General features: G+C 44.3%; 1 protein-coding gene across 1 annotated transcript in view; it reads right to left on the bottom strand.

The window, feature by feature from the left end:
* The window catches only part of MYO1E (myosin IE), a 102,151-nt gene that overhangs the window by 21,951 nt on the left and 55,561 nt on the right, over positions 1 to 24,639 (bottom strand). The window contains exons 9-17 of the mRNA XM_083712534.1: positions 22,712 to 22,844; positions 20,775 to 20,971; positions 13,469 to 13,549; positions 12,320 to 12,406; positions 8,446 to 8,532; positions 7,462 to 7,629; positions 6,842 to 6,927; positions 4,832 to 4,913; positions 3,834 to 3,940 (exon numbers count right to left, since the gene is read on the bottom strand). Coding sequence (XP_083568660.1) covers positions 3,834 to 3,940; positions 4,832 to 4,913; positions 6,842 to 6,927; positions 7,462 to 7,629; positions 8,446 to 8,532; positions 12,320 to 12,406; positions 13,469 to 13,549; positions 20,775 to 20,971; positions 22,712 to 22,844 — 1,028 coding nt within the window. The remainder of the gene's footprint in view (positions 1 to 3,833; positions 3,941 to 4,831; positions 4,914 to 6,841; positions 6,928 to 7,461; positions 7,630 to 8,445; positions 8,533 to 12,319; positions 12,407 to 13,468; positions 13,550 to 20,774; positions 20,972 to 22,711; positions 22,845 to 24,639) is intronic.

The raw sequence follows: 24,639 nt of genomic DNA, 5'->3' as shown, positions 1-24,639 counted from the left end.
TGATTAGTTGAAGAGGTAGGTGGGAATCAGCTTTCAAGTGTCTCTACAGAAGGTCTACATGGAGAACAACTCACGGCCCTTACAGTCACGGACTGAAGGGAAAGAAGCAGCAGTTTCAAGTGACAGCAAAGCACACCTAGCCTGGGTAACAAGAAAGGCTGCCGTTACCCAGGTTAGGGGTGGTTTTTCTCATGTGGATAGCTTGCTGCACTTGTTTGTAATGTTCAAAACAGATATTGGGACCTTCTTATCTTTCTTAGACACTGAAAACAAGTGCCACCAGATAGCTCTTGTCTCTGGATGTTCCTAACAAGCACTGCAAACTCCCTGTTCAGTCTTGACCCCAGTTATCTGGTCCTCCAAAATAAAGATGATAAACATGGTGACCTCCAGACGTTGCCAGACATCAACTTCCAACAGCCCTGGCAGCCAGGAGAATGTAACATGCATGGATATGGGAAATGGAGGAGGGTTAAAGCATTGCCTCTTTCATTATGTAGTAATCTGAAGAAACTCAGTAAAATGTGTAAATAGCAAGAGGACCCCCCCCCCATGTGTGTCTGTGGGTATGATTTAAGTCAGGGGGAATCCAACTAATGTTGGCCTGAGTTAGTATACACAGCTGTCAAGATAAAATCTGGCTATGTTGCTATGTTTGTGCTGGGAAAAAGATGCAGGGGACACATACCCCCGAACAACACTTTGGATTACAACAGTGGAGGATTATGCTGAAGGAAACTCTTGTGACATAACATGTTGCAATGTTTGCATGTGCAAGAAAGGCACAAATCGACCAGTTGGAATTATATCCATGGCAGTTTTCGCAGAGTTAGTCAGATCATTGGTCCATGTAGCTCAGTATTGTCTACACTGACTGGCAGCAGTCCTCCAGGGTTGCAGACAGGGATCTCTCCTGGCACCACTTGGGGATCCCACTGGAGAATTGGACCATGCAAAGCAGCTTGCTCATTGGACTAGGGTCCTTCCTTCAGAATTGCATTCAACACTAGTCCTACTCAGAGAAGACCCATAGAAATCAATGCATCGTCTTCTTCTTCTTTGGCGATCACTCGTAGCTGAGTAAGATTTTCTTCCATGAATATTGTCTTAACAGCGTGTCCATAAGTGACTGTGGAGGCCAATTCTGGATCTGTACACCCTTCCACAGGGAATAGCACTGGCTACAGCCCTCTGAGTCATATTGAATCCACTTTTGGAAAGCAATATCTTCTAATGTTAAGTAGCTTCAGGAACAGCATTTATAGGAGAACAAATTTGTGTGGCAGCATTATTTCCTTGATTTTAAGTTAACAAATTCCACATTTCAAGAATACGGACATTTGAATATTAACAAAAAATAAAGAACTTTCCATCCCAGGTCAGCAGTAAGCAAACTTTTGTTTCAGGATATCGTAAGAACAATTAAGTTCTTTAGTTTTGAACCAAGCCAGACCTATAATTTTGCTAGTCTACCTCGTGAAAATATGAAAATGGTGTGTGTGCTTTAAAAATAACAGTTTCCCCCAGAATTACAATAATGCTTCTCATTAGCTTGATACCCAGACATTGACCTGAAAGGCTTTGGCTCTGAGAGAGAGAATGCTTCAGAACTGCCTTTTCCCAAAACCTTTTTTTAACAGTCTTAAAATTATTTGTAGCTTGAGACTTAAAATTATTTGTAGCTTGATTGGCATTGGTGAAGCAGTAAGAAACAAGGACTAACTTTGTCCCCCCCCCCCCCATTGCATTATTCCATATGTCAGCAGGCGGGAATCTATAAACAGGAAAACATACTTTGGCTGATCAGCTCTTTTTATGGCTACTCCACCAGAAGGCTTTGGAAGGGGAACAAAATTCTGGACTCCAATTCTCCGAACATAACAGTAAAGTGAACATTTTGATTTTCCTCCTCTCTCCCCTCCCCACTCCCAACTGGTGGAGGAACAGCAAACTTGTATGATGGGATGGGATGGGGGCAGAACAACTGTAATGGAAGGCATTTTTCAAAATTTGAAAGAACTAGAGGGCAGTGCCAGTTGCAACATGGAGATTTAGAATTGGTTGTAGAGATTTAATCACTTTCTACATCACCCCAACTACATTTTTCACTGGTTTTGTGCAGTGAAAAATGCAAAAGGAATGTCTTGATTTTAGAAAAAAAAGCTACACACCCTAACTGGCAACGCATCTTGTACTTAGACAGCTTTTTTAAAAGTTCAGCTTGGAAAAGAATTCTCCAAGTTGGTAACACTGCAGTCTGGAAAAATAGCAAAATACAGCATGGGAATAAAATTAGGAAAAATATATTAGGTTTGAGGATAACCAATTTCTTAAATATTAATTGGAAAAAATAAGGATTTGACAAGCTTGCTGAAAAAGTGTTCTGAGTTTTGCTTTGCATGCCATTTAAAGATACATGTTTGTGGATCAAATGTGCTTCTTTAAGTGGCCCTAGGTCCTGCCCCTTCCCCAGGCTACTCCTCACATCAGCCCTGCTCCAGAAACGCCTCAAGGACTTTTGCTTGCCTGGAATGTATCCTTGAACTGTGACAATCCTCAGTGCTTGCTTGACTGGATGGAAGGAGGATAGAATACCCTGTTTGTTTGTTTGTTTGTTTGTTTGTTTGTTTGTTTGTTTGTGTGTGCATGCGCATGTTTATGTACCTATCTACACACACACACACACACCTGACTACTGTGTGGTTGGAGTGTAGTCTACAAAGGTAAGAGTCACATCCACTGCTCCACCCACTTTCCCCTTTGATCCCATCCACTGTTGCTTCTGGCCCAACTCAGAAGGCTAAGGCCATAAGAAGAGTCCAGCTGGATCCTGCGAATGGCCCATCCAGCATCTGTACCTTACAGTGGCCAACCAGATGCTTGGGGAAAACCCACGAGCAGGAGTTGAGCACAAGAGCACTCTCCCTTCCTGTAGCTTCCAGCAACTGGTATTCAGAGGCCTATGACAGTATTGCCTACAAGGAAATGCACAGCCCTCCTTTAGACTGACCAGAACATTTATGTAACTCCTGCCCACCCTAACCACCATTAACACTTGACTGCAAAAGTGCATTCAAAATAATGTACAGTGGTACCACGATTCTTGAACGTAATCCATTCCGGAAGACCATTCGAGTTCCGAAACGTTTGAAAACGGAGGCGCAAAGGGCTGTCTGCAAATTCAGTCGAGAAAATTGAAAAACAAGAAACGGAAGCTGTTTGACCTCGGAGGCACTTTCAAAAACAGAAGCATTTACTCCCAGGTTTTCGGCATTCGGGTTCTGAAACGTTCGTCAATGGAGACATTCGAGAACTGAGGTACCGCTGTGTTTATAATTTCTTCCTATATACATTAAAATGTAGACGACAGAATGGCAGGTAGGCAGAGAGCAAGGAGTGTAAGTGGCAGGCAGCCCAGATGAGCTGCTTAACCAAGGAGGGGGAGGCACCTGTCTGAAGAACCCTCTTCCTCCTTTAAAAGAGGTTGGGCTGAGCTGTGAGTGAAGGGGCTTGGGGCAAGCTTTGGGGAGAGGGGTGGGCAGAGCAGTGGGGGATAGTCGAGGAGGTAGGTGAGGTGTAAAGGGAATGAGTCATGGGGGAAGGCCTATAAAGCCAGAACAAAACATATCTGCATTTGTCTTGCCTGCCTGCTGTTTCTCCATGGGTGGTCTCTGCTGTGGTCTCAGTTAACAGGCAACCTACATCTGTAGATGATTCTACTCTTGCTCATGAAGCCACACATCAAGTATACTACATGCCACGGAAGTGACGTTTTCACCATCTTGGGCGAAAAATCTAATATGCATTAGCAGTGGGAACGGTCTCCTCTGTACCTGCTTTCCTCCCAGTCTCGAGGCTTTTTTGTTTCATTCGGCTTGATGCAACGGATGTAGTGGGGCGTGCATTTCATCAGGGTGCCAACAAGGTCATTGGCTTGTTTCTGCAAATAATAATAATAATAATAATAATAATAATAATAATAATAATAATAATAATGGCATATTTAGATACTAGCTGCTGCTTAGAACTGCTACCGATAATACTTTTGCTCCTTTTTATTTTTTAATTAGATGGTAATTTCACTATATCAGAAACAGGATCCCAAGAGAATTTACTGAAGCCAGAAAACTAATGCACTGTAAGTGATAATGCTACTGACCCTGGTCTCTGAGAAAAGAAGGATGTCTGATTGATAACAACAGTCTCTCCTGAAATCGCCCTTCAGAAGAACTATTACTGCATGGGCAATCTTCCCGCCAAGATCAGCAGGTTCCAAGAATCCCTTCACACTGGTATACAGTTTGCCTGGCACGGCTGACGGTCAGGGACCAACAGGGAGAGTGTCAGGAGTGCTAATAGGAGTGGGCTTAAAATCTTTTCCTAGGTGCCCAAGTGCTTTGGAGGAAATAATGAACTATGGGGGAATTCAATGAGGGTGGGGGATTCTGGGTTACTTGGCAGGATGGTAATTGGGGGAAACGAATTAATTCAAGATAACTTTACCTAGAGATGATTGGGAAGGGTGTTGATGAATGGAGACAACTGAAGGGAAAATGAATTGATTTGGAGAAGGATCTATGTGGAAGAAAATGAACTGGAGAGGAACATTTTTGGGGGACAAATTAACAGACAAATTTATTATTTGGATGGGAAATTAGTTCACTTGCCTTATTTGACTTTTAAATGTGTATCTGTACATATAAATGAGCATAGGCAAATCTGTGTCTATGGAGCCCATGCCCTGAAACTTTCCAGTACCTATCAACAACTTCCACATAACACTTCGAAGTGTGCAATTGTAGGACAGGACTCTCAAAAAACTGGAGCACACCTTGATTTTGCTACCAGCTGTCGTGGGTCGGCCTTTCTTGTCAGCTTGGAGATTCTCAGGAAACAGAGCCTTTATAAAAGGCCTAGGAGAGGAAAAATAAAACACAGGTCAGCACATAGTGATAATACAAAAGACCAAGAGGCTGATGGAGAAGCAGGTGAATACAGTGGTGCCTCGCTAGACGAAAAGAATTTGTTCCGCGATTCTCTTCGTCTAGCGGTTTTTTCGTCTTGCGAAGCAAGCCCATTGACAGCTTAGCCGATTAGCGCTACAGCTGTCAAGCGGCTTCCAGCGATCAGCTGTTAAGCGGCTTATCAGCGGAACAGCTGATAAGCATTTTAGCGGCTTAAGAAAAGGGCGGAAAAAGCGGAAAAAACCCGCGGGGGGGATGCAAGATTTTTTTCGTCTTGCGAAGCAACCCCATAGGGAAATTCGTTTTGCGAAGCGCCTCCAAAACGGAAAACCCTTTCGTCTAGCGGGTTTTTCGTCTTGTGAGGCGTTCGTCTTGCGGGGCATCACTGTATATGATCATTTCCTCCATCAGTCAGTTGGGCCATCCTGACCTGTTTGTTTCATAAAAATTATACAACACTTGATTATAAAAATAATCAAACTTCAAAGTGGTTTGCAAAAAGAATAAAACAATAAAATTATCAGGGGAAAACGGAACTATTCAAAACAAATAAAATAAAAACAGATTAAAACATACACCAGCATTCTACGTGTCTAGGTAGACTAGTCTAAACAAAAATGTTTTTAGTAGGCATTGAAAGGAGAACAGCTCCACTGGGAGGGAGTTCCTAAGTGTTGGTGCTGCCATACAAGAAGACCAATTTCTTACAAACTCAGAACAAATACCATGTGGCACCTGCAACAGTGCCAGTTCTGCAGATCAAACTGGTCAGAAGGGGGCATATGGGGTAAGGCGATCTCACAGGTAAACTGGTCCCAAGTTGTTAAGAGCTTTAGATACTAATAGTAACACCATGAACCTGGCCCAATAGCAAAGGGGCAACCACTGGAGATCTCCAACACAGGTGATACACGGTGACAAGGTCTCACTCCTCTTAATAATATTATATTAGGTGCTATTATTATTTTAAATACAAAAGCAGTCCTCTCATTATGGCTTTAATGTCCAACAGAGTAATGCCCTGACAGGAAGCAAGGGATGCTGCAGATGTTCCTCAAGTTCCAGATTGAACCTTCTTTCGTTGAAGAGAAATTGAGTATTTCTGAATCCTGATTCAAGATGACATTATTCCAAACAGCATTTTTCATATTTAAGAAATAGCCCAGATCTTTATTAAATGTTAGAAATTAAGCACTGCTTATACCATGGGTAGGCAAACTAAGGCCCGGGGCCCAGATCCAGCCCAATCGCCTGCGGACGGTCCGGCAATCAGCATGTTTTACATGAGTAGAATGTGTGCTTTTATTTAAAATGCATCTCTGGGTTAATTGTGGAGCATAGGAATTCATTCATCTTCCCCCCCCCCAAAAAAATATAGTCCGGCCCCCCACAAGGTCTGAGGGACAGTGGGCCGGCCCCCTGCTGAAAAAGTTTGCTGACCCCTGGCTTATACCATCAAAAGTTAGTTCCAAGTGGTCACTTTCCCTATTTTGGAATTCCTGGACTGTTATATGGAACCAATTAATTCTCCTCCTGTCTAGCCAGAAGAGTGCAGTGTAAGGTTATCTCAGCCTTCGCTAACCTGGGGCCCTCCATATGTGTTCTGCTACAACTTCCATCAGCACCAGCAAGCATGGTCATGATGCTGAGGCTCATGGGCAGTAAAACCCAGAGCACCTGGAGGGGACCAGGTTGGTGAAGGCTGGTATCTGAGCTGCTGCCTGGATTATGTTATTAAATTTAGAGCAGGCAAGCAGAAACTGTACCCAAAAGCACAAATGGGGAGAGATTGGGGGAGAGGGGTGAAATACGAACTGTTACATCTGGGACACATGTGCAATGCCCACCCTAAGTGGGGGGAAACATGTCTTACGTACTGTTCACTGCTTTGCATGAGTTCAATCAGGTCCATGAAAAGAACATCCCGGTTCCTCTCACAGAATCCATCCATGTCGTAGGACACCTGGGGAAAGGAGTGAATTTTTATTCCATTTGCAAGGGATATGGCAGTGAAATGCACTTCACATGCGGAAAATAGTTCTTGTAATTCCCAATGCAGTTTTGGAAAATAATGCAATCTGTTAAGGCACAATCTGGAGAAATTAGGGGGCTAAATGCATGCTCTCTCTTAAAATCATCTGGTGCTGCTTGCTTTGGAAAGGGAGTGATTGAGAGCACAGAAGATCCAGTGAGAGGCTGGATATTTTCTTGTTCTGTTTCCCTGCTCCAAACCCTACACATTCTTACCCAGGAAGCTTTCCCCATGCAGGGTTAAAACAAATGTTACCTCTCAATAAAAATGTAAACAAGCCTTTAAAATGGGCCAGTGGAAGCCTGTTTACTGACACTGAGGATATGACAGCACCGTGCCAAGGAGCCCCCCACCCTGGCTGCTCCCCACAACCTTGCATGGTATATGCTAGCTAAATCAAATCTCAGATCAGTTAGAAATTGAATCAGCGCCCCCCCCCTTTCACCAATGCATTTTGAGAGTCACCTTTCCAGCATAATGGTGTATGATGAATCCCTGGTTCCAGCTGTTGAAGTGCTCATGAGTCCCAATCTGCATCTGGAGCTTTTGCAGCAGGGTCTGGTCTGCCCCTTCACCCACAGCGTGCATCGTGGCACATACATCATCCAGGATGCTCATGATGCCTGGAGGATTCTGGTGTACCAAGAAGAAACAGGTGGTGTACAAACCTCTCTCCAGCAAAACCTTCGAGGCTTCTTGCCCCTATCTCTAGGCCAGGCACTCAAGGTGCTTAATTGGATTTTAGTCATTTTTAAACAAATAAGGTCACTGGGTGCCTTTTGACAGAAAGGATATCTATATATACTATAAATAAATGTCATCTCAGCTTTTAGTACCCTCCCCAAACACCTATAGATCAAAGGCTCAGGGCAGTGATGAGCACACACACTGCCACTGCACTTCAGAAAACTTCTGTTTATTCACACTTATTGACCCTTCTTTGATCCAGCCATGTTTACCAGAATGTCCCCCTGTGAAACCTGCACAAAACAGAAGCAGCTTTTGGTACAATTAAGACAAGGTGATGCTTGTTCAGATACCCTGAGGTGCCATAAATTAGGACCTCACTTTCAATTTTTCTTTGTAGAATTTTAAAGAAAAGGGTTGTTTCCAACTGGTCAGAGACTAAGTCAATCAGCTACCAGTGAAGTTTGTGGGGTTGGCTGCTTTCTGCAGGAGGTGTGGTTGCTCCTCCTGGCATCCATTCGTGTTTAGTTCTCAAAAGTGGAATTAGCATGGATTTTTCCCCAGTTTTCTCCATGTGTCATAGGACTATCATTGTGGCCCACTGGGAGCTATCCAGCCAGAAGCTGCTGAACGTGTGGAGACAGGCCACGGTAGACTGAGGGAGCACCCGCTTTGCATACACAACATTCCAAGTTCAATCCCCAACAGAGACAGGGGTCCCTTCTCTCTGCATGAGACCTGGGAGGCCCTCAGGACACATACCACTTTGTTTTCTATGAGGTCACACACAATTTTATTGTTGAAGTAATCTATGGGTGTCCAGCGTATTCCTTCTTGCACATATTCCTCCTGCAGTACAGAAATAAGAGCTTAGAAACAGACATACAGAGATTCAGGTGCATATTTTGGGCATTTTTGACACAAAACTCTGCAGTATCAAAATGTCTGTGAAACAGATCCAATAGCAAGTAGCATCTAAACAACGAATGTCCAGCCAGCTTTTGACATTAGCAATATCGAAAGCAACACAATGGCCAGTATAGAAAACTTTATGGAATAATGCAAAACATCAAAATTATCAAACTGAAGTTCAGAGTTGGACATCAGAGTTGGACATTTGCCGATTATACAAAGCTTTACAAGCTTGATCTCCGCTGGGTAAAGTCCGGCACCTTGACTTATTCAAGGAATTTCAGAGACTTCAGTTTGATAGTTTTGATGGAAGATGGATCTCCCTCTGGAGGTGCTGGACTCTCCATCCTTGGAGGTTTCTAAGCTGAAGTTGGATGGCTATCAGTCATGGATGCTTTAGCTGAGTTTCCTACATCGCAGGGGGTTGCACTAGAAAGGTGATTCTATGTTTTTCTGCTTCAACAATATTTCATTATGTTCCTATCATTTTATGTAATTATAAAATTATGTAATTATAAAAATTATGAATAAAACCTGTTCTCTTTACAAACAAAACATTTAAATAGCTACCTTTCTACGAAGGGGGGGCATAGCCAGGAGTTTTGTTAGGGGGAAGGCTTTGGGGGGGCAGAACCTCACATTTGTATTGATTTTTACTTATTTGGGGGGCAGCTGCTCCCCTGCCCCACTTGGCTATGCCTATGGGGGGGCCACAGGAAGGAAACAGGGTTGGAAGGTGGCCACGGCTGGAAAAAGGTTGGGAAACACTGAATTAGGGCTTCTGCTCCAGAGATAGCTACAGAGGTAAGAGAATTTATTGATTTCACTGACAGCAGCTTGTCACATTTTTGTGCTGTAGAAGCAGTACCTGTAGAAACTGTCTCATTTACAAAACTCCCAAAGTGACAGGTGTCGAAAAGCTGCCTGTTCCCTATGGGAACAGGCAGATTTCTCTGTGGTACATAAGCAAATTGCTGTCTTAAGCCACATAATTAATCCTAGATTCATCTACAACAAAGTCAGGCAAAGTAACATCCAAAGCTTTGGATGCTGATCTGCCACGGATACACCCCCTTGCTATCCTATATATAGGAACAGGGGTGGGCTCATCTTAGTACAGCGAGCGTTTCTGCGATCTCTCAGTAAGCCTAGTTGGCAGAACCATCTGTTCTCTCCTCCTCTGGCGCCTCCTGGATCTAGGTGATGGGGGAAGTGTCTCTGCCCCTTGAGAGGCAGATAGCACCAGCAGAACATCCCCCTCTGGAGAGGCAGGGCTCCTTTCAGTGTCTGACGGCGCCTGGGTAGGTGGTGCGGCAGGCACTGTGGAAGTGCCAGAGAAGGGCTCTAACCGCTGTGGAGAGGGAGGTGGAGATGTAGATGGAGAGAAAGGTGGGCTTCAGCTCTCATTGCAGAGATGAGTAAGGCGAGAGAGCAGTTTGAAGGAATGACCCCCACCTGGATCCTTACTATCAGGCTGCCCCAATTCCAGCAAAGACCTTCACAACAAGTTAGAGCCCTCCCCCCCTGGTGCTTGACAAACCCTTCATCTGTATTGTCCTGATTTGGCCAGCCCATGACACTGTGGTAGCTTTGAAGACTAGGCCCCAAACCTACATGATCACAGCTTTGCATGCGTCATCAACAGATGAATGAATGAATAGAAAGAGGGTGGGAGACTGCCCTCATATAACCTTCCCAGAGCTCAGAGAGCTTAAAAAGCTCTTTCAGTGCCAGGTTTTCTGCTGCAGAAAGTGTTTTTAAGTCTTTTCCAGACTCTGTGAAGGTTGCATGAGGACTCTGGAAGGCCCTGCAAGGCTCCTGAGATCTCGCCTGCTCAGTGCACCGGAGAGGGGGGAAGTAACTCCCACATATGTTTTTGGCCTACTGTAATTAAAATTATGATCTTTGTGAGATAAGACACCAGGGTCCTGCCTAGTTGTTGCGAATTTTGATACCAAAGCAGTTGTCACTCCAAGTCTTTCAAAACAAGGAAGGTGAAGATGCTGGTGTGTGTTTGCATGACAGAGCTTAATTTCTAAAATATGAGGGGCTGGAGCTGGAGCTGGCTTGTCCTAGAGACCTTTCCATAAATCATAGATCATGGGTGCTATTCAGAGGAAGGAAAACCAGGCTGAGTCACCACTGACGCTGGAAACAACCTACAAGTCTAAGCCCTGATTCAACAATTACTAATTTTAAGTGGAGGATGTTAAATTATACATTTCATAGGGTTCTTACTCAAAGTTCCTTTACTTCAGGGGTGGCTAGCCTTTCTCTTTGGCTCAAAGGCCACGTTCACCCTTGGCCAACCATCCAGGAGTGTGTGTGGCCAAAAGTGGGTGAGTCCACCTTTGCACTTACATACAGACCAGCTGAGGTTATCATCAACTGATAAATCTGGTGATCGGGGAGGGAGTGACTTTCCTCTCTCCCCCACCCCATTAAGACACTGGACGTGGCTTTTTTAAAATCATTCCACCCATTTCTGCTATTAATAAACGTTTCTTTTCACCAACATCTACCAAAATTTGTGGGGTCCAGGAGCAAGGGAGATAAATTTCCTGCGTGTGATGAAGACTCTTGGGTTAGTCAGCCCCACTTTAGAAAACTACTTGACAAAGTTGTTCCAAGTAACCAAGCAGACCACACACTTTGAGGTCTAAGTTCAGTTGCCCCACTCAGTATCACAGTCCAAATATTCGAAGGGATAAATGAGCTCTGTTGCTTCCCTGTAGTACTTAGGGGGCAAAATACTCTGTTTGCCATCACAGGGTGGCTGGTTTCACCTGTGCTGTCCCAGCTCCTGCCCAAGGAACCTTCAGAAGAGAGTTGCTGCCACAGGCATTACACACATGTGTATTCCAAGCTAAATAGATTGAAATAGTATGAGCTAAATAGACTGAAAGATTAGGAGTCATGGGAGTGTGTGCAAGAACTTAACAGTGCTTAGTTTATTTTTTGACTCCTATTTTGTTAATATTGTTAATACAGTACTGTTTTATAGATTATAAATGTTGTATTGATTTGTTATTCATATAGTATGACTTTTGCTTTAATTGTGATGTTTAACTTATTTTTGTTGTTGCTTTGTTAATAGTGTTTTACAAATTGTAATTGTTTCACTGATTATTTGTTAATTATTCTATATAATTTATGTTGTATTTGTGATGTTCTATTATTGTCTATCATGTTATTCTTATTTATTGTTTGTAAGCCACTTTGGGATTCATTTGAATGAAAAGTGGCATAGAAATATAACAAAACAAAACAAAACAAAACAAACAAACAAATGTAGCGGCTCTTCAGATTAGCTGGTAGCAGAGGAAATACAAACCTCTTCCCCTTCTCTTTCAAAGAGACAGGTTGGTGAAAGCAGAAATTCCCCCATTTTCACTTGACAGCCCTATCCAACACAAATGTAAGCCACAAATCTGTGGCAGCAAGTCAGCATCCAGGAGGCAGTCAGCTGACAGGATGGTTGTTCTCTCTGCTGAGATGACTCACTCTTGGGTCACCATGTCAGATGATAAAATCTGCTTACAACTGTGGTTGCATTACTTTCCAAAATTGTACTAGCAAACCCACAACTGTTTTCACTCAAATATACTTGCCAGACAAATTATAAATAGTCATCACCCAAAAAGCCAGGCCACATTTGACAAGGGGAAGGCAGTTTTGTGGATATCTGTACAAAAAAACAACACAAACTGGTATTTTTTTTTACCTGCTCTGCCTTCAGCGTCAATTCAATGAAGATCTGCTGCAGCTTTTCATTAACAAAATTGATGCAAAACTGTTCGAACCCATTTTTCTGGGAGAGAAAACAAGCTATCAAAACATTAGCTTCATAAAAACACCCATTTTACCAATTAGGTCAATCCTGATTATTTTTGCAATATATTTTCAGTAAGTTTAACAGCTGGTTTTTACATTTGCACTGTGAACCTCAGCAGAGAAGACAGTAGCCTAGATTCTCCAAAGCTCTTTCCAAGACTTGAGTTTTCATTAAAGGAACCGTTACACAAGGAATGTTACACAAAGGAACAACTTACACAAGTTCATTCAAACCCTACATTACACATTTTTGTTTTACATTATATTTGTTTCCAATTATAGGAAGTAATATGTATGTCCCAACTTTATCCCCAAAGGTTTCCATTCATGTACTCTGGGTGCAGGGCATAAATTTTGCAACTTTATGAAAATTAAACTAAATTTAAAAATTGTGGCAGCCTTTCCACCTGACTATAGGAGAGAGAGAAATGGGACTGTGTGGCCACTCTTCCCACTCTGCTAAAAACCAGCAAATTTTGGCTCCACTTCCTGAACTCTTCCCATTTCAGAACTCTGTAACTGAGAAATAATGCCTGAGTTTGCCTCTTTCCTCTTCCCTCCAAATAATTTCCTTTTGTGTCACAGCCTTTAAATTGTAAGGCTAATGACAAGGGGCCCTCTAATTAATTCCATCTGTAAGTCACTCTGGGAGCGAGAGTGAGATAAAACTGCTTTAATTTAATCACACACACACACACACACACACACACCTATCTTTCATCCAAAAATGGATTGCAGGGCAGTATGCAGTAGAATTTAATTTGTGCAATATTATCGTCATTGCCATGTATAAAATGACAGAGCCACGATGCCAAAGGAGGTGAATTTCCTTCTCCTTTGTACAGTGGCTGGGAAGCCATGGCTCTCCAGGTGCTGCTGGACTGCAACTCGCATCAACCTCTGGCCACTGGCCATGTTGGACGCTGAAGGTATTGGGTGCTGGGAGTCCAGCAACACCTGGAGCACCACAGGTTGCCCAAACCAGGCAGAAAAACAGGGGTATTTTTGCTGTCACTGAAATAATGCTTTAAGTCGTTACCTGAAATATTTCAAAGCCGTAGATGTCCAAGACACCAATATTATATTCTTCGTGATCCTTCTCCATAGCCTTATTAATTGACTAATAAAACAAAAACAGAAAAATACAGACTTGTCTAAAGGACTAAGTATTTGATGAAAAAAGGACTAAGAATTTAATGAATAAATGAATGAATGAGTTACATAAATTAAAAAACATTTAAGGCAGCCTTCTCCAGCCTGGTCCCCTCCAGATGTTTTGAATGACAACTTCCACCTGTCCCAACCACCACAGCCATATCATGCTGGAGCTGATGGTAGCTGCAGTGCCAAACCCAAGGTGTGCAACCGATTGGGGAAGGCTAGTATCTGAACCCCATCTGCTTCATCTTCTGCTGTGATATTGCACTGAAAGGCAAGAAGGGGACTCTCTGGGGCATCTCCACTTGTCCAGTCTCTCAGCAGCACAAACAGCATGCAGCTGGTTGTCTCACCAGAAGAAACAAAGAAACCTCTGCCCCAGCCCCCTCCCTCCCTCTCTCTGGCATCAGGATTATTCTTTGCTGGACAGCAGGAGAGAAAAAAAGATAAGTATGTTGTAATACTGACTTACACTTGCATGCATGAAAGGGTTAACCTGAGCCCTGGCATCAAGTTACCAGAGTAACCACTGACCACTACCCCTTCCTTCTGATTCATATGGGTACAAATAATACTGCCACACACAGCCTGCAACACATAGCAATGAACTATGAGACACTGGGAAGGGAGCTGAAGATAACTGGGGCACAGGTAGTCTTTTCATCATTCCTTCCTGTTGAAGGTCGTGGTCCAGGGAGAGGAAAATACTTGAGATAAACCACTGGCAGTGCAGGTGGTGTCATAAGGAAGGATTTGACTTCTTGGATCACGGTCTCTACTTCCTTGAGGAAGGACGTCTAGCAAAAGTTAGGCTGCATGTCACAGCAGTTGGCAAGATTCTGCTTGCTAAAAGTCTCAAGAACCTGATTAGGAGAGCTTTAAACTAAATCTCGAGGGAAAGGGAGACAACATTACAGATGACAGAAGAGCACCTGGCACTGGGGATAATAGCTTCATTGATGCACAGGAAACTGAGGTGGTGCTTTAGAAACCTGCTAAAGGGCAAAAAACTACAGAAGGAAGCATCTGGAGGGGACAACTCATTTGTCTCTACACAAATGCAGAGTATGGGAAGCAAGCAAGAAGAATTGGAGCTTTTAGTACAGGATGGCAAATATGACCTGCTAGGCATTGCTGAAACCTGGTGGGATGAGACTCATGACTGAAATGTAGGAATTGAGGGGTATAACTTGTTCAAAAGGAATAGACCAAACAGGAAGGGAGGAGGAGTGGCATTATATGTAAAGGATGTATATACTTGTGAAGAAATCCATGACCTGGAGCATAGAAAGGCGATTGAGAGTATATGGGGGGAAACTGTAGGAGAGAGAAACAACAGTGACCTTATTGTGGGTGTCTGCTATAGACCGCCAAGCCAGACTAAAGACTTGGATGATGCCTTACTAGAGCAGATAACCAAACACTGAAAAAGGAGAGATATAGTAATCATGGGGGACTTCAACTTCCCTGATATCTGTTGGGACTCAAACTCTAGCAAGAAAATTTCATTTCCCAGAAGGTGGAATTGTCTATCCTCAGAAAGGGATCATCTATCCCCAGAAGGGGATCATCTATCTTGGACCTGGTCCTCACCATTAGGAAGGAACTGACCAACAGTGGAAGTACTAGGAAATGTGGGAGGAAGTGATCATGTTCTCCTGGGTTTCAGGCTATAGAGGCAAGGGAAAACTGAGCATGGTGGACATGCACTCTGGACTTTAAGAAGGCCAATTTCAAAAAGCTTAAGGAGCTACTGGGTGTGATGCCATGGTCAGAAATACTCAAAAGAGAACCGAATCCATGGATGGGAGATTTTAAAAGGAAAAATATTGAAGGTCCAAATGCAGACAATTCCAACAAGAAAAGTGGGAGGAATCTAAGGAAACTAGTGTGCCTGCATAAGGAGCTTACAGATGAGCTGAGAGTTAAGAAGGGCATGTATAAGAAATGGAAGAAAGGAAAAATGGAAGAAAGGATGAGTATACACTAGTAGCCAACAGTTGTAGGGGGGAAGTCAGGCTGGCTAAAGCTCAGAATGAGAAAGAGAGGTTTAATTTTTAAAAAAGATTTCTTCAATGTCTCCGCTCTCTACTTTCTTGTATCTTCCTCTTTGTGCTTCCTAAAACAAGCAAGAAGGAGCCATGCGGCTTGGCTCACAAATGCAACAAATGAACTGAATCTAAAATGATATTTTATAGCCAGCATCTTTGCTAACCCAAAGATTGAATGATCTTTTTAAAAGTTGTGTGGAACTTTTTCCTTCATTGCCGGGGATGGAGAGTTGTGAGTAAAATATTCACTTATTTGCAAAGCTAAGTGTCTGCAATTTTTTCTAGTCTAAGCATTTTTGTGGTGAACATTTGTCTAAAGGTGGATGAGGGCAGATGTAAATCTAAGCAAGTTTGAATGTGCTTGGAGCAATCACCTTTGTGTTAACTCTGTTACTGGAGAGTAGGAATCCGTCTTTCTCTTTCTCTAATAAATTAAACACCAGAAGGAACAAGGAAGGAAAAGAGACAAGGTCACCTCTCTGGCCTAGACAGTAAAGGCACTGCAGTTAAGCAGCAGCTGTCTCTTAGTCTGGATGCTGGAACAAGAAGGTGGTTGGAAGGAGGACCCTGTGGACCAGGGCTGGAGAGTCAAGGGCCCTCCATATACTGTTGGACTCCAGTTCCCATTAATCCCAGTCAGCCTGGTCAATGATTCAAGGGTGATGAAATCAGCAACGTCTGGAAGGTCACAGGGCTAGAGCCGCATGGCTGCCTGAAATGGCCACTGCAGCCACTACAGAATATGGGAGTTGTGATGCTTTTGCCCTGTGGCAAAAATGGCGCTGCCCCCTCTTTAGAACATGCTTTTAGCCTTTTGCATTAAAGCAAGTAATAAGATAAATTCATTGAACAGATTCGTGAAAAGCAATTGCAGAAACCCACATCCTGGACACAGTATATTAATGGTTGCCAAGCAACCAGAAAAAGGGAAGAGGAAAAAAGCAGCCTAGCATGTTCTTGAACTTTGAACAACAACTTCATCTATGGGTCAGCAGGTGAGGATTTCATGGCACCGAGATGGCTATTATCACCCAGTGATGCTTGTAAACCGAACTGCTATAAAAAAAAGGCCCAGGAAACAATCTGGTAAAGCAAAAAGTGAAAACAGAGGCAATCCTACATAAATTGTGTTGCTTCTTGGTGTGTTAGGATTATTGTTCTTTTTGAAACCACCATACAATAGGAAGGCCACCCACTACAGGCCAGATTGGAAGGAAGTACATCTGTATGTGCATTAACAAGAGACAACAAGAACATCAGACTAGGACTGAGCAGACTTGGGTTCAAATCCTCACACAGGCACAAACTCACTGAGTCTTTGGCCCAGTCACTGTCTCTGAGTCTGACTTACCCAACATGGCTGTTGTGAAGATAAAATGCATGGGGCAGTGGGAGAATTGATGCATGCCATCTTGAGCTGCTCAGAATAAAGGCCAGATATAAATGTACCAAATAAACAAATTTGGATTTTTCCTATGTTATAAATCTCCTAGGTCTCAGGAGGTGGTCACTTGTGACCTGAGGTGCTTTTTGAAACTGGAGGTACCAGGACTGAACCTGGATCATCAGCATGCAAAGTAGCACCTGCCATACAGTGAGGGCCTGGCCTCGCTACACACACACACACACGTGAGTGGGCAGACTCTCTGACTCAGGGAGCTTCCCCAAGACAAGAAGAGGAATAGAGATCCACAAATAGACAGGGAAGCAGAGGCAGAAGGGAGAAAATTACCAGCTTCAAAACACGCATTACAGAAAAGCCACATGATAGCAGCCGTGAGCCATGCTCATTAGAAATCCTTCCACATGGGATTCAGCAGAACATTCTGGCCTTTTAAAAGACAGGTGCTGGCATATTCCTCTCCTGCAGTTCTGTTCTTTTAAATGTTTTTCTTTCAGCTTCTCCTGCTTTGCACACACACACACCTCATGCCAGCTTTAAGGTTTTAGCACAGGGCTAGAGGAGTTCAGCCTTCAGAGCTGAATGCAGCTCTCTGTCCACCCCTTGGGACTCTCCTCAAGCCACACCCCAACTGACCCATCCTCCCCAAAGGCTTTCCCTTGGCTGAAATGTGTCTTTGATTTGGGGTGATGCCTGCTGCTTGCCTGGGTGGAGGTGTGTAAATGTGTTGCCTGTGTAAACCTTTGGCTTTTATGTGGCTGGAATGTAGTCAAGTGTACAAAGAACAGAATCACATCTGCTGCTTTGCCCAGTTGCCTCTGCCCACCCCCCTTACTAATGTGTGGCATCTGGAAAGCTACCCAAATGGAAATGTGGCCCTTGGACTGAAAAATGTTCCCCACTTCTGTTTCAGAATGAGCTCAGGCTTGCAAGAGAGGTTATTAATGATGATGATGATGATGATGATGATGATGATGATGATGATGTTTCTTTGGCTATGTCCGAAGTAAGAGGAAGAACAAGCAAGTGGGAGGTTCTCTGCATGCAGAAGACGGAGAAATGCTATTGGGTGATAGAGAGAAGGCAGAACTACGCAACACCTACTTTGCCTCTGTCTTCATCCCAAAGGAAAGTGATGCCCAATCTGGTGGTAACAGAATAAATGATGTAAGGAGGGAGCTTGGGATCTTTCCCAAGACAGGAAAAGAGGTAGTAAGGAAACACCTAGCTACTTTAAATGAATTAAAATCTCCAGGGCCTGACAAACTGCATCCAAGGGTACTAAAGGAGCTTGTGGATGTAATCTCATAGATCCTATCTATGATCTTTGAAGACAGGCAAATGTCCCCATGTTCAAAAAGGGGGGAAAGGAAGACCCAGGTAATTACCAGCTGGTGAGCTAGAGACTGATACCAAGAAGGTCCTAGAACAGACAATTCAAAAGTTGGCCTGTGATCACTGTGATTACTAAGATGGGTTTCTCAAAAACAAGTCACGTCAGACGAAGCTGATTTCTTTTTCTGACTGAATTACAAGCTTTTCAGGTCGGGGGGATGCTGTGGACATAGTGTATCTTTATTTCTGTAAGGCTTTTGACAAAGCCTCCCATGATATTTTTGCGAGGAAGCTGGCAAAATGTGGGCTGAACAAGGTAACTGCTAGGTGAATTTGTAGCTGGTTGATTGACCAAACCCAAAGAGTTCTCATTAATGGTTCGTCGTCATCCTGGAAAAAAGTGGTAAGTGGGGTGCCGCAGGGCTTTGTCCTGGGCCTGTTGTTCAACATTTTTATAAACGGATGAAGGAATTGAGATGATTTTAACAGACTGGAGTTGGGCCCAAACTAAATAAATAAATTCCAGTAGGGACAATGGTAAGGTTCTGCACTTAGGCAGGAAGAAACAGATGTACAAATATAAGATGCACACCTGGACTACTGTGTCCAATTCTGGGCACCACAATTTAAGAAGGATATTGACAAGCTGGAAAGTGTGCAGAAGAAGGCAACCAAGATGATCAAGTTCTGGAAACAAAGCCTTATGAGGAGCACTTGAAGGAGCTGGGTATGTTTAGCCTGGAAAAGAGGAGACTGAGAGATATGATAACCATCTTCAAATATCTTAAGGGCTGTCACGTGGAAGAGGGCGCATGCTTGTCTTCTCCTGCTCTGGTGGGTAGGACTCGAACCCATGGCTTCAGGTTACAAGAAAGGAGATTTAGACTAAACATTTGGAAAAACTTTCTGTTACAGTAAGAGCTGTTTGGCAGTGGAATGATCTCCCTCGGGAGGTTGTGGACTCTCCTTCCTTGGAGGTTTTTAAGCAGAGGTTGGATGGCCACCTGTCATGGATGCTTTACCTAAGATTCCTGCATTGCAGGGGGTTGGACTAGATGACCCTTGGTCCCTTCCAACTCTATTATTCTATGAGGAAAACTTTTTTTCTTTTGTTTTTTCAAGTGTCTCTGTGTGTTCATCATGAGCAGCTAACCTGTGGCCTTCAATATGGACTGTGGCCCTATCATTGCTGATCAGCCATGCTGGATGGGGCTGATAGGAGCTGCCAAGATCTTAAAATATTTTTTTTAATTTTCAGGAAGGAGCTGGAGTCCAACAACATCTGGAAGACCACAGGTTAGCCACTTCTAGTAGTATGTGGAACAGGCTGCAGTCCTGAACAGTATTTTCAGATTTGGGGAAGTTTTGCAACAAAGGTAGTCCTTAGGATCAGAGGCACTGACTTGGGCCCAAGACTGAGGGGGCCCAATGTGCGACATCACACGTGTGTGTCAGGGACTGGCCGGACGACGAAGAGTGGTAGAAGACACACACCAAATGAACTCCCCACCCCCCGAGGAAGGCACAGAAGATGATGGCTAAGATCCTGGATCCTGGTGGGGGGTACCTGTCACACCTCAGAGGAGGGGACAAGCCGGGAGGTACTAGAAGCAGGAAGCTCGAGGGATAATGAAGAGGCCAAAGAGGCAGGTGGTCCGGCACAGGGCAAGGTGATGAGGCTTCCAGTTTGGATGCAGATTTGACAGAGGTGATCGAAGGGTGATCCATCCTGACAGCTTCTCTGTTAGCGGCTCTCCAACCTCTTACTCCTAGTACGCAACAAATGTTACATGTTGCCGAGCAACAAGCCAGGCAGGCACAGAGAGAGAGACCTCTGGACCACAAAGGGAGGAGCCCTGACTCAGAAGGCTAGAGAGCAAAGCAGGGGCTTCATGCCAGTTCACACAACTGCTTCATTAGAGGATTTTGCCTTTATGAGCCTCATTGTATTTTTTAATTTCCTTAATAAAGAAACTAACTGCAAGTTCGCCTCATTTCTCTCTGACCTGTGAATGACCTGCTCTGCCTGTCGGCTCTGTGACAGCGCTCCTCTTCCGTTATGTAAGCGTTTGCATCAGGAGGAGGCTAGGAGCCCAGAACCCAGCACATCGCAGCCTCAATTGCTGGCAGCTCCTCTCTGATGCTCAGGAGCTGGCCACTGATGCTGTGCTGCGCATGGCTCCACACTTGGCCTCCTATGGCCGCGCAACATTGGGGGAGCTCAGCCCCCTGCCAACAATTATTGAGAGGGCTGAAGACACCGGCCCCCCATGAGTTGGTGCCTATGTTTATGATAAAGAACAAAATTTTTGATTCAAGTCAACCACCTGAGTATGGTACCAAAACCAAAAACAACAACCCCGCCCCCCCCCCAAAAAAACTTGAATTGTCACACCTACATCCACCAAGTAATCAAACACTCTGGCGTGAAGGGCTTTGGCTAAGGCATCCCTGGTGTAGCAGGCCTGCTCTACATTGAGGGTCACGTTGATGGATTCCGATTTGCCCCCCCACTTGCTGTCCATCTGCCTGCTGGTCAGCTTCTCCTTGAGTCGGCCCTGGTTAATTCCCAGGAGGAAAGCCGGGAATGCTAAGACTGCAAGAAATAACAAACACATAAATAGAACATTTACAATGACGGCAAGGTTAGCCAACCCCAAAGCAGAATCAAAATAAGTGACGCAGCCCACAGAGGTGTAGTAGTAAAACATGCTTATCAACCGATTCTCTAAAATTCTGGAGAGCCTTCTGCTGAGAAAATAGGCTTTACATTCTTGTAGGGTCTCCTCTTCCACTCCTGAACTAGTGAGCTTGTTCTGATCAGGTTTCCCAAGAAAGAATAGAGATGGTGGCAGTGGCTCATCAGGCAAGAAGAAGAAGAGGAGTTTGGATTTGATATCCCGCCTTTCACTCCCCTTCAGGAGTCTCAAAGCGGCTCACATTCTCCTTTCCCTTCCTCCCCCACAACAAACACTCTGTGAGGTGAGTGGGGCTGAGAGACTTCAAAGAAGTGTGACTAGCCCAATGTCACCCAGCAGCTGCATGTGGAGGAGCGGAGACGCAAACCCGGTTCCCCGGATTACAAATCTACCGCTCTTAACCACTACACCACACTGGCAAGGTGGAGAATCCTCTTACAAAACCTTCGTACATGGTTTAACAAAAGAGGTGGGAATCTTCCTACAAAAGCCACATGGAAAAAGATAGGGTGCTGCACAAGAGTGGAGCTGTTTCAATGGGGGCCCACAGCTGAACCCCTGCAGCCTCCTGGCTTTACTTTCCCTTATTCTTAAATGTTCCTGGCAGTTCACCTGGCCTGTCGAAGGGAGCAAGCCAACGCAAGGCCAGAAGCAGACCTTTCCCTCTGGGAGACGGTATGGATAGGGCCCAGAGGGAGAGGCCAGCAAACTATCAGGTGGCACAAAGGAGGGGGTCCAATGACAACACCTTGCCCAAGGACGCCCTCAAATCCAAACCCCAGGACCATCACTGGGGCTTGCATATGAAAACTTTCCAGTATTTGCAGCCCAAGCATCAGGCTTTCCATTTATTCTGGGCACAATGCTTTGGGGGTCAGGTTAGGAGAATGGGAAAATCACTAAGTGTTCATGAGTCTCCTGTGAGCATGGAGGCACCTCTAGATCACAGCCTACACACTTGATCTGGAAAAGGAAAACAGGCACAAATTTGCAAATGCTAGTTTATATGTACAGATGCATATTTAGAGCCACAGGCATCAGGAGAACTTCCTATCCAAATTGCCCTAAGTAATTCCTTCAATTAATTTGTACCACACCTTTTATTCATTTACCCCCATTTAATTTCCCAACAGATCCTGTTCCACATCAATCCAATTCCCCCATTCATTAATCCCGAAATCATCCGTAAATAAAGACACCTTAAATTAATTTATTTCCCCAAATTAATCACCCATCATGTCCCCTGGGTCCATCCTTCCCAGGGCCAGCCCACCCATGAGGTAGGGTGAAGCAGCTGCCTTGGGCGACACCCCCCCCCATGGGCACCCTGCCTGAACCTCTGCTTCCACTGGTGGAGAAGTGGCCCCACTATCAGCAAAATCTCGTGAGCTGTCGCCATCATTACTTTTCTGCAGTGCCATGCAACCTAGGTAAGGGATGCTTTGGCAGGGGCAACGGGGCACTGTAGAGGCAGGGCGGCACTTCCCACTTTGCCTCAAGCAGCGAAATGGGATGTGCCACCATGACCCTTATATCAAAGTGCCTGAGCATGCCCTGACCCAACTAGCTTTCCCCCCTTGCCATCTCTGCCTCACATTCAAATCTCAATGGTCTGGGAATCCACAGGAACCACCTACACTCCTCGCTCTCCACAGCTGCATAGTTGCCAACTTCTTTGAAGCTGATGTTGCCCAGGTGAAGGACTCCAGCCACGATCTGCAGCACCAAAGCCTGCTCCTCAGCAAAGATCCCAATCACATTCATGGCATGCTGGAAAAATTAAAGCAGTGGGTGAATTAAAAGCCCACCTTAATAACCAAATACCTTTTGTGCAAAATTCCAGTAGTATTTCTGCATCACTTTTATAGCATTCAAAATGTTATCTTGCAGCAATCCTTGCAACAGCCCTGTGAGGTAGCCTGGTATCATTATCCTAGCAGAGGCTGAGGGAGAGGTGAGCTTGCACCTCTTCACAGAGGTGACATTTGAACTGTCTTCCATTAACCACCATGCTATAGCAACTAATGGAATGGTACCCCTCTTTTAGCCTTCAAATCCCTCCTCAGAACTCACCTTTCCCACAAACCCTTCATGTTAAATCCCAACTTAAACACAGCCCAAGTTCACATGTAATGACAATTTGCTACCCTTGGTCTAGAAGGGCCCCTGGCAAGGAGCTCCCAACAGCCCTCTCTTCTAGAGTGGGATAGGACAAAGGAAGAACCCTTCCGTTTTTGCTTTCTCACCTCTACAGCTGCCACTGCCTCCTGGGCTCTTATAAGCCCCTTGGAGGAGAGACCTGCTTTGTTTGCCAAAATAACCTTGGCCACTAGAAAGCATAATGCATTATCAATTACTATTATTATTAGCAAAGGTTGTCATAGTGCAACAATGCACATCTGTCATGTAGACTACCAGGAGGAGGAAACAGTGCAGGCTTTGCAAACAGCACAGAAATTTGTAGGAGCAATGGCAGTCCAGAGAATGGGGTAGGAAGGGGAGCAGGATTCAGCTAGAAAAGCCTAGGATGAGAATTAGTATTCTATGCCCCCTTTAAATGTGTTTGTGGGAGGGGGGAGGGGGGTTGAGGGAGGGCGAGGGGGGGGGCTATTGCTTTGTTTTGTTCTTGTTTTTATCATGTATTTGTATTTTTATACTGTATTTTCATGTTGTAAACTACCCTGAAATCCGCAGATGAAGGGCAGTATCACTCTAAGATACCAAGGCAAGCTACAGCATTAAAACACAGTAATAAAAACAGTTTGAAACAACTTACAATCACAGAAATAAGGTGGGTCCTAAAATTGTATGTCTCAAGTGTCAAAATGTACATGCACAGCACAGTACAAACATCAACTCATACATCTCTTATAAAGCAGAATCTGCTGAATTTGCCTCTTGCAAGATCCATAAACTTTGGAAGTCATCTGGGGCTCAGGGATCTCACAGCAAGCCAAAATCCAAATCCCTCCTCCCCATATTATATCTAAAATGGAGAAAGGTAAACCACAGTTCACTTGTGTGCTTTTCCTCGCATCTGAGTCAATTCTGAATCGCCCTTGAAACTGGAATAATAAATCCGCTGTCCTGCCTCCCCTACTCAAGAGTCCCACTAACTGTAAACTTTACAGGCCAATATTTTTTACTGCCTCTTGGCAAAAGCTTGTCTGTTTTGTTATAGTTAAAACCAGGTTTATATTGCAATTTCCTGCCAGTGGCATATTCCTTTTGTGTGCCATATGTCAGATAATTTGGGGGCTGTGCTTCAGGGGGAGTTCCTCAGTGTGTATCCAGTCAATGGGAAGACCCCAAAAACTACCTTCCGTGAAATTGCAGTTTCTCTACCATTACCAATCTTTGCCTGCCACGGGCAACCCACAGGGGAGATTCTGGTGTCTTCTTCACATGAAGAAACAGTGAGAGTCAAACAGACCACTGCACATAATAAAGGAATGCACACCTCTTTCCCCTGTTTTTTAAATAAAAAAGCAAATTGCTACTATCCTTGGCTGAAGAGCCTGAAAAAGGGTTTCCAGTGGCTGAGGAATGGGGCTCCCCCAGCCTT

This window comes from Podarcis gaigeae (genome assembly GCF_964106915.1).
Source record: "Podarcis gaigeae genome assembly, chromosome: 14".
In the NCBI taxonomy this organism is placed as follows: domain Eukaryota; kingdom Metazoa; phylum Chordata; class Lepidosauria; order Squamata; family Lacertidae; genus Podarcis; species Podarcis gaigeae.
Note: the sequence above shows the minus strand (reverse complement) of the source record. Positions and strands in the feature narration are given on the sequence as shown.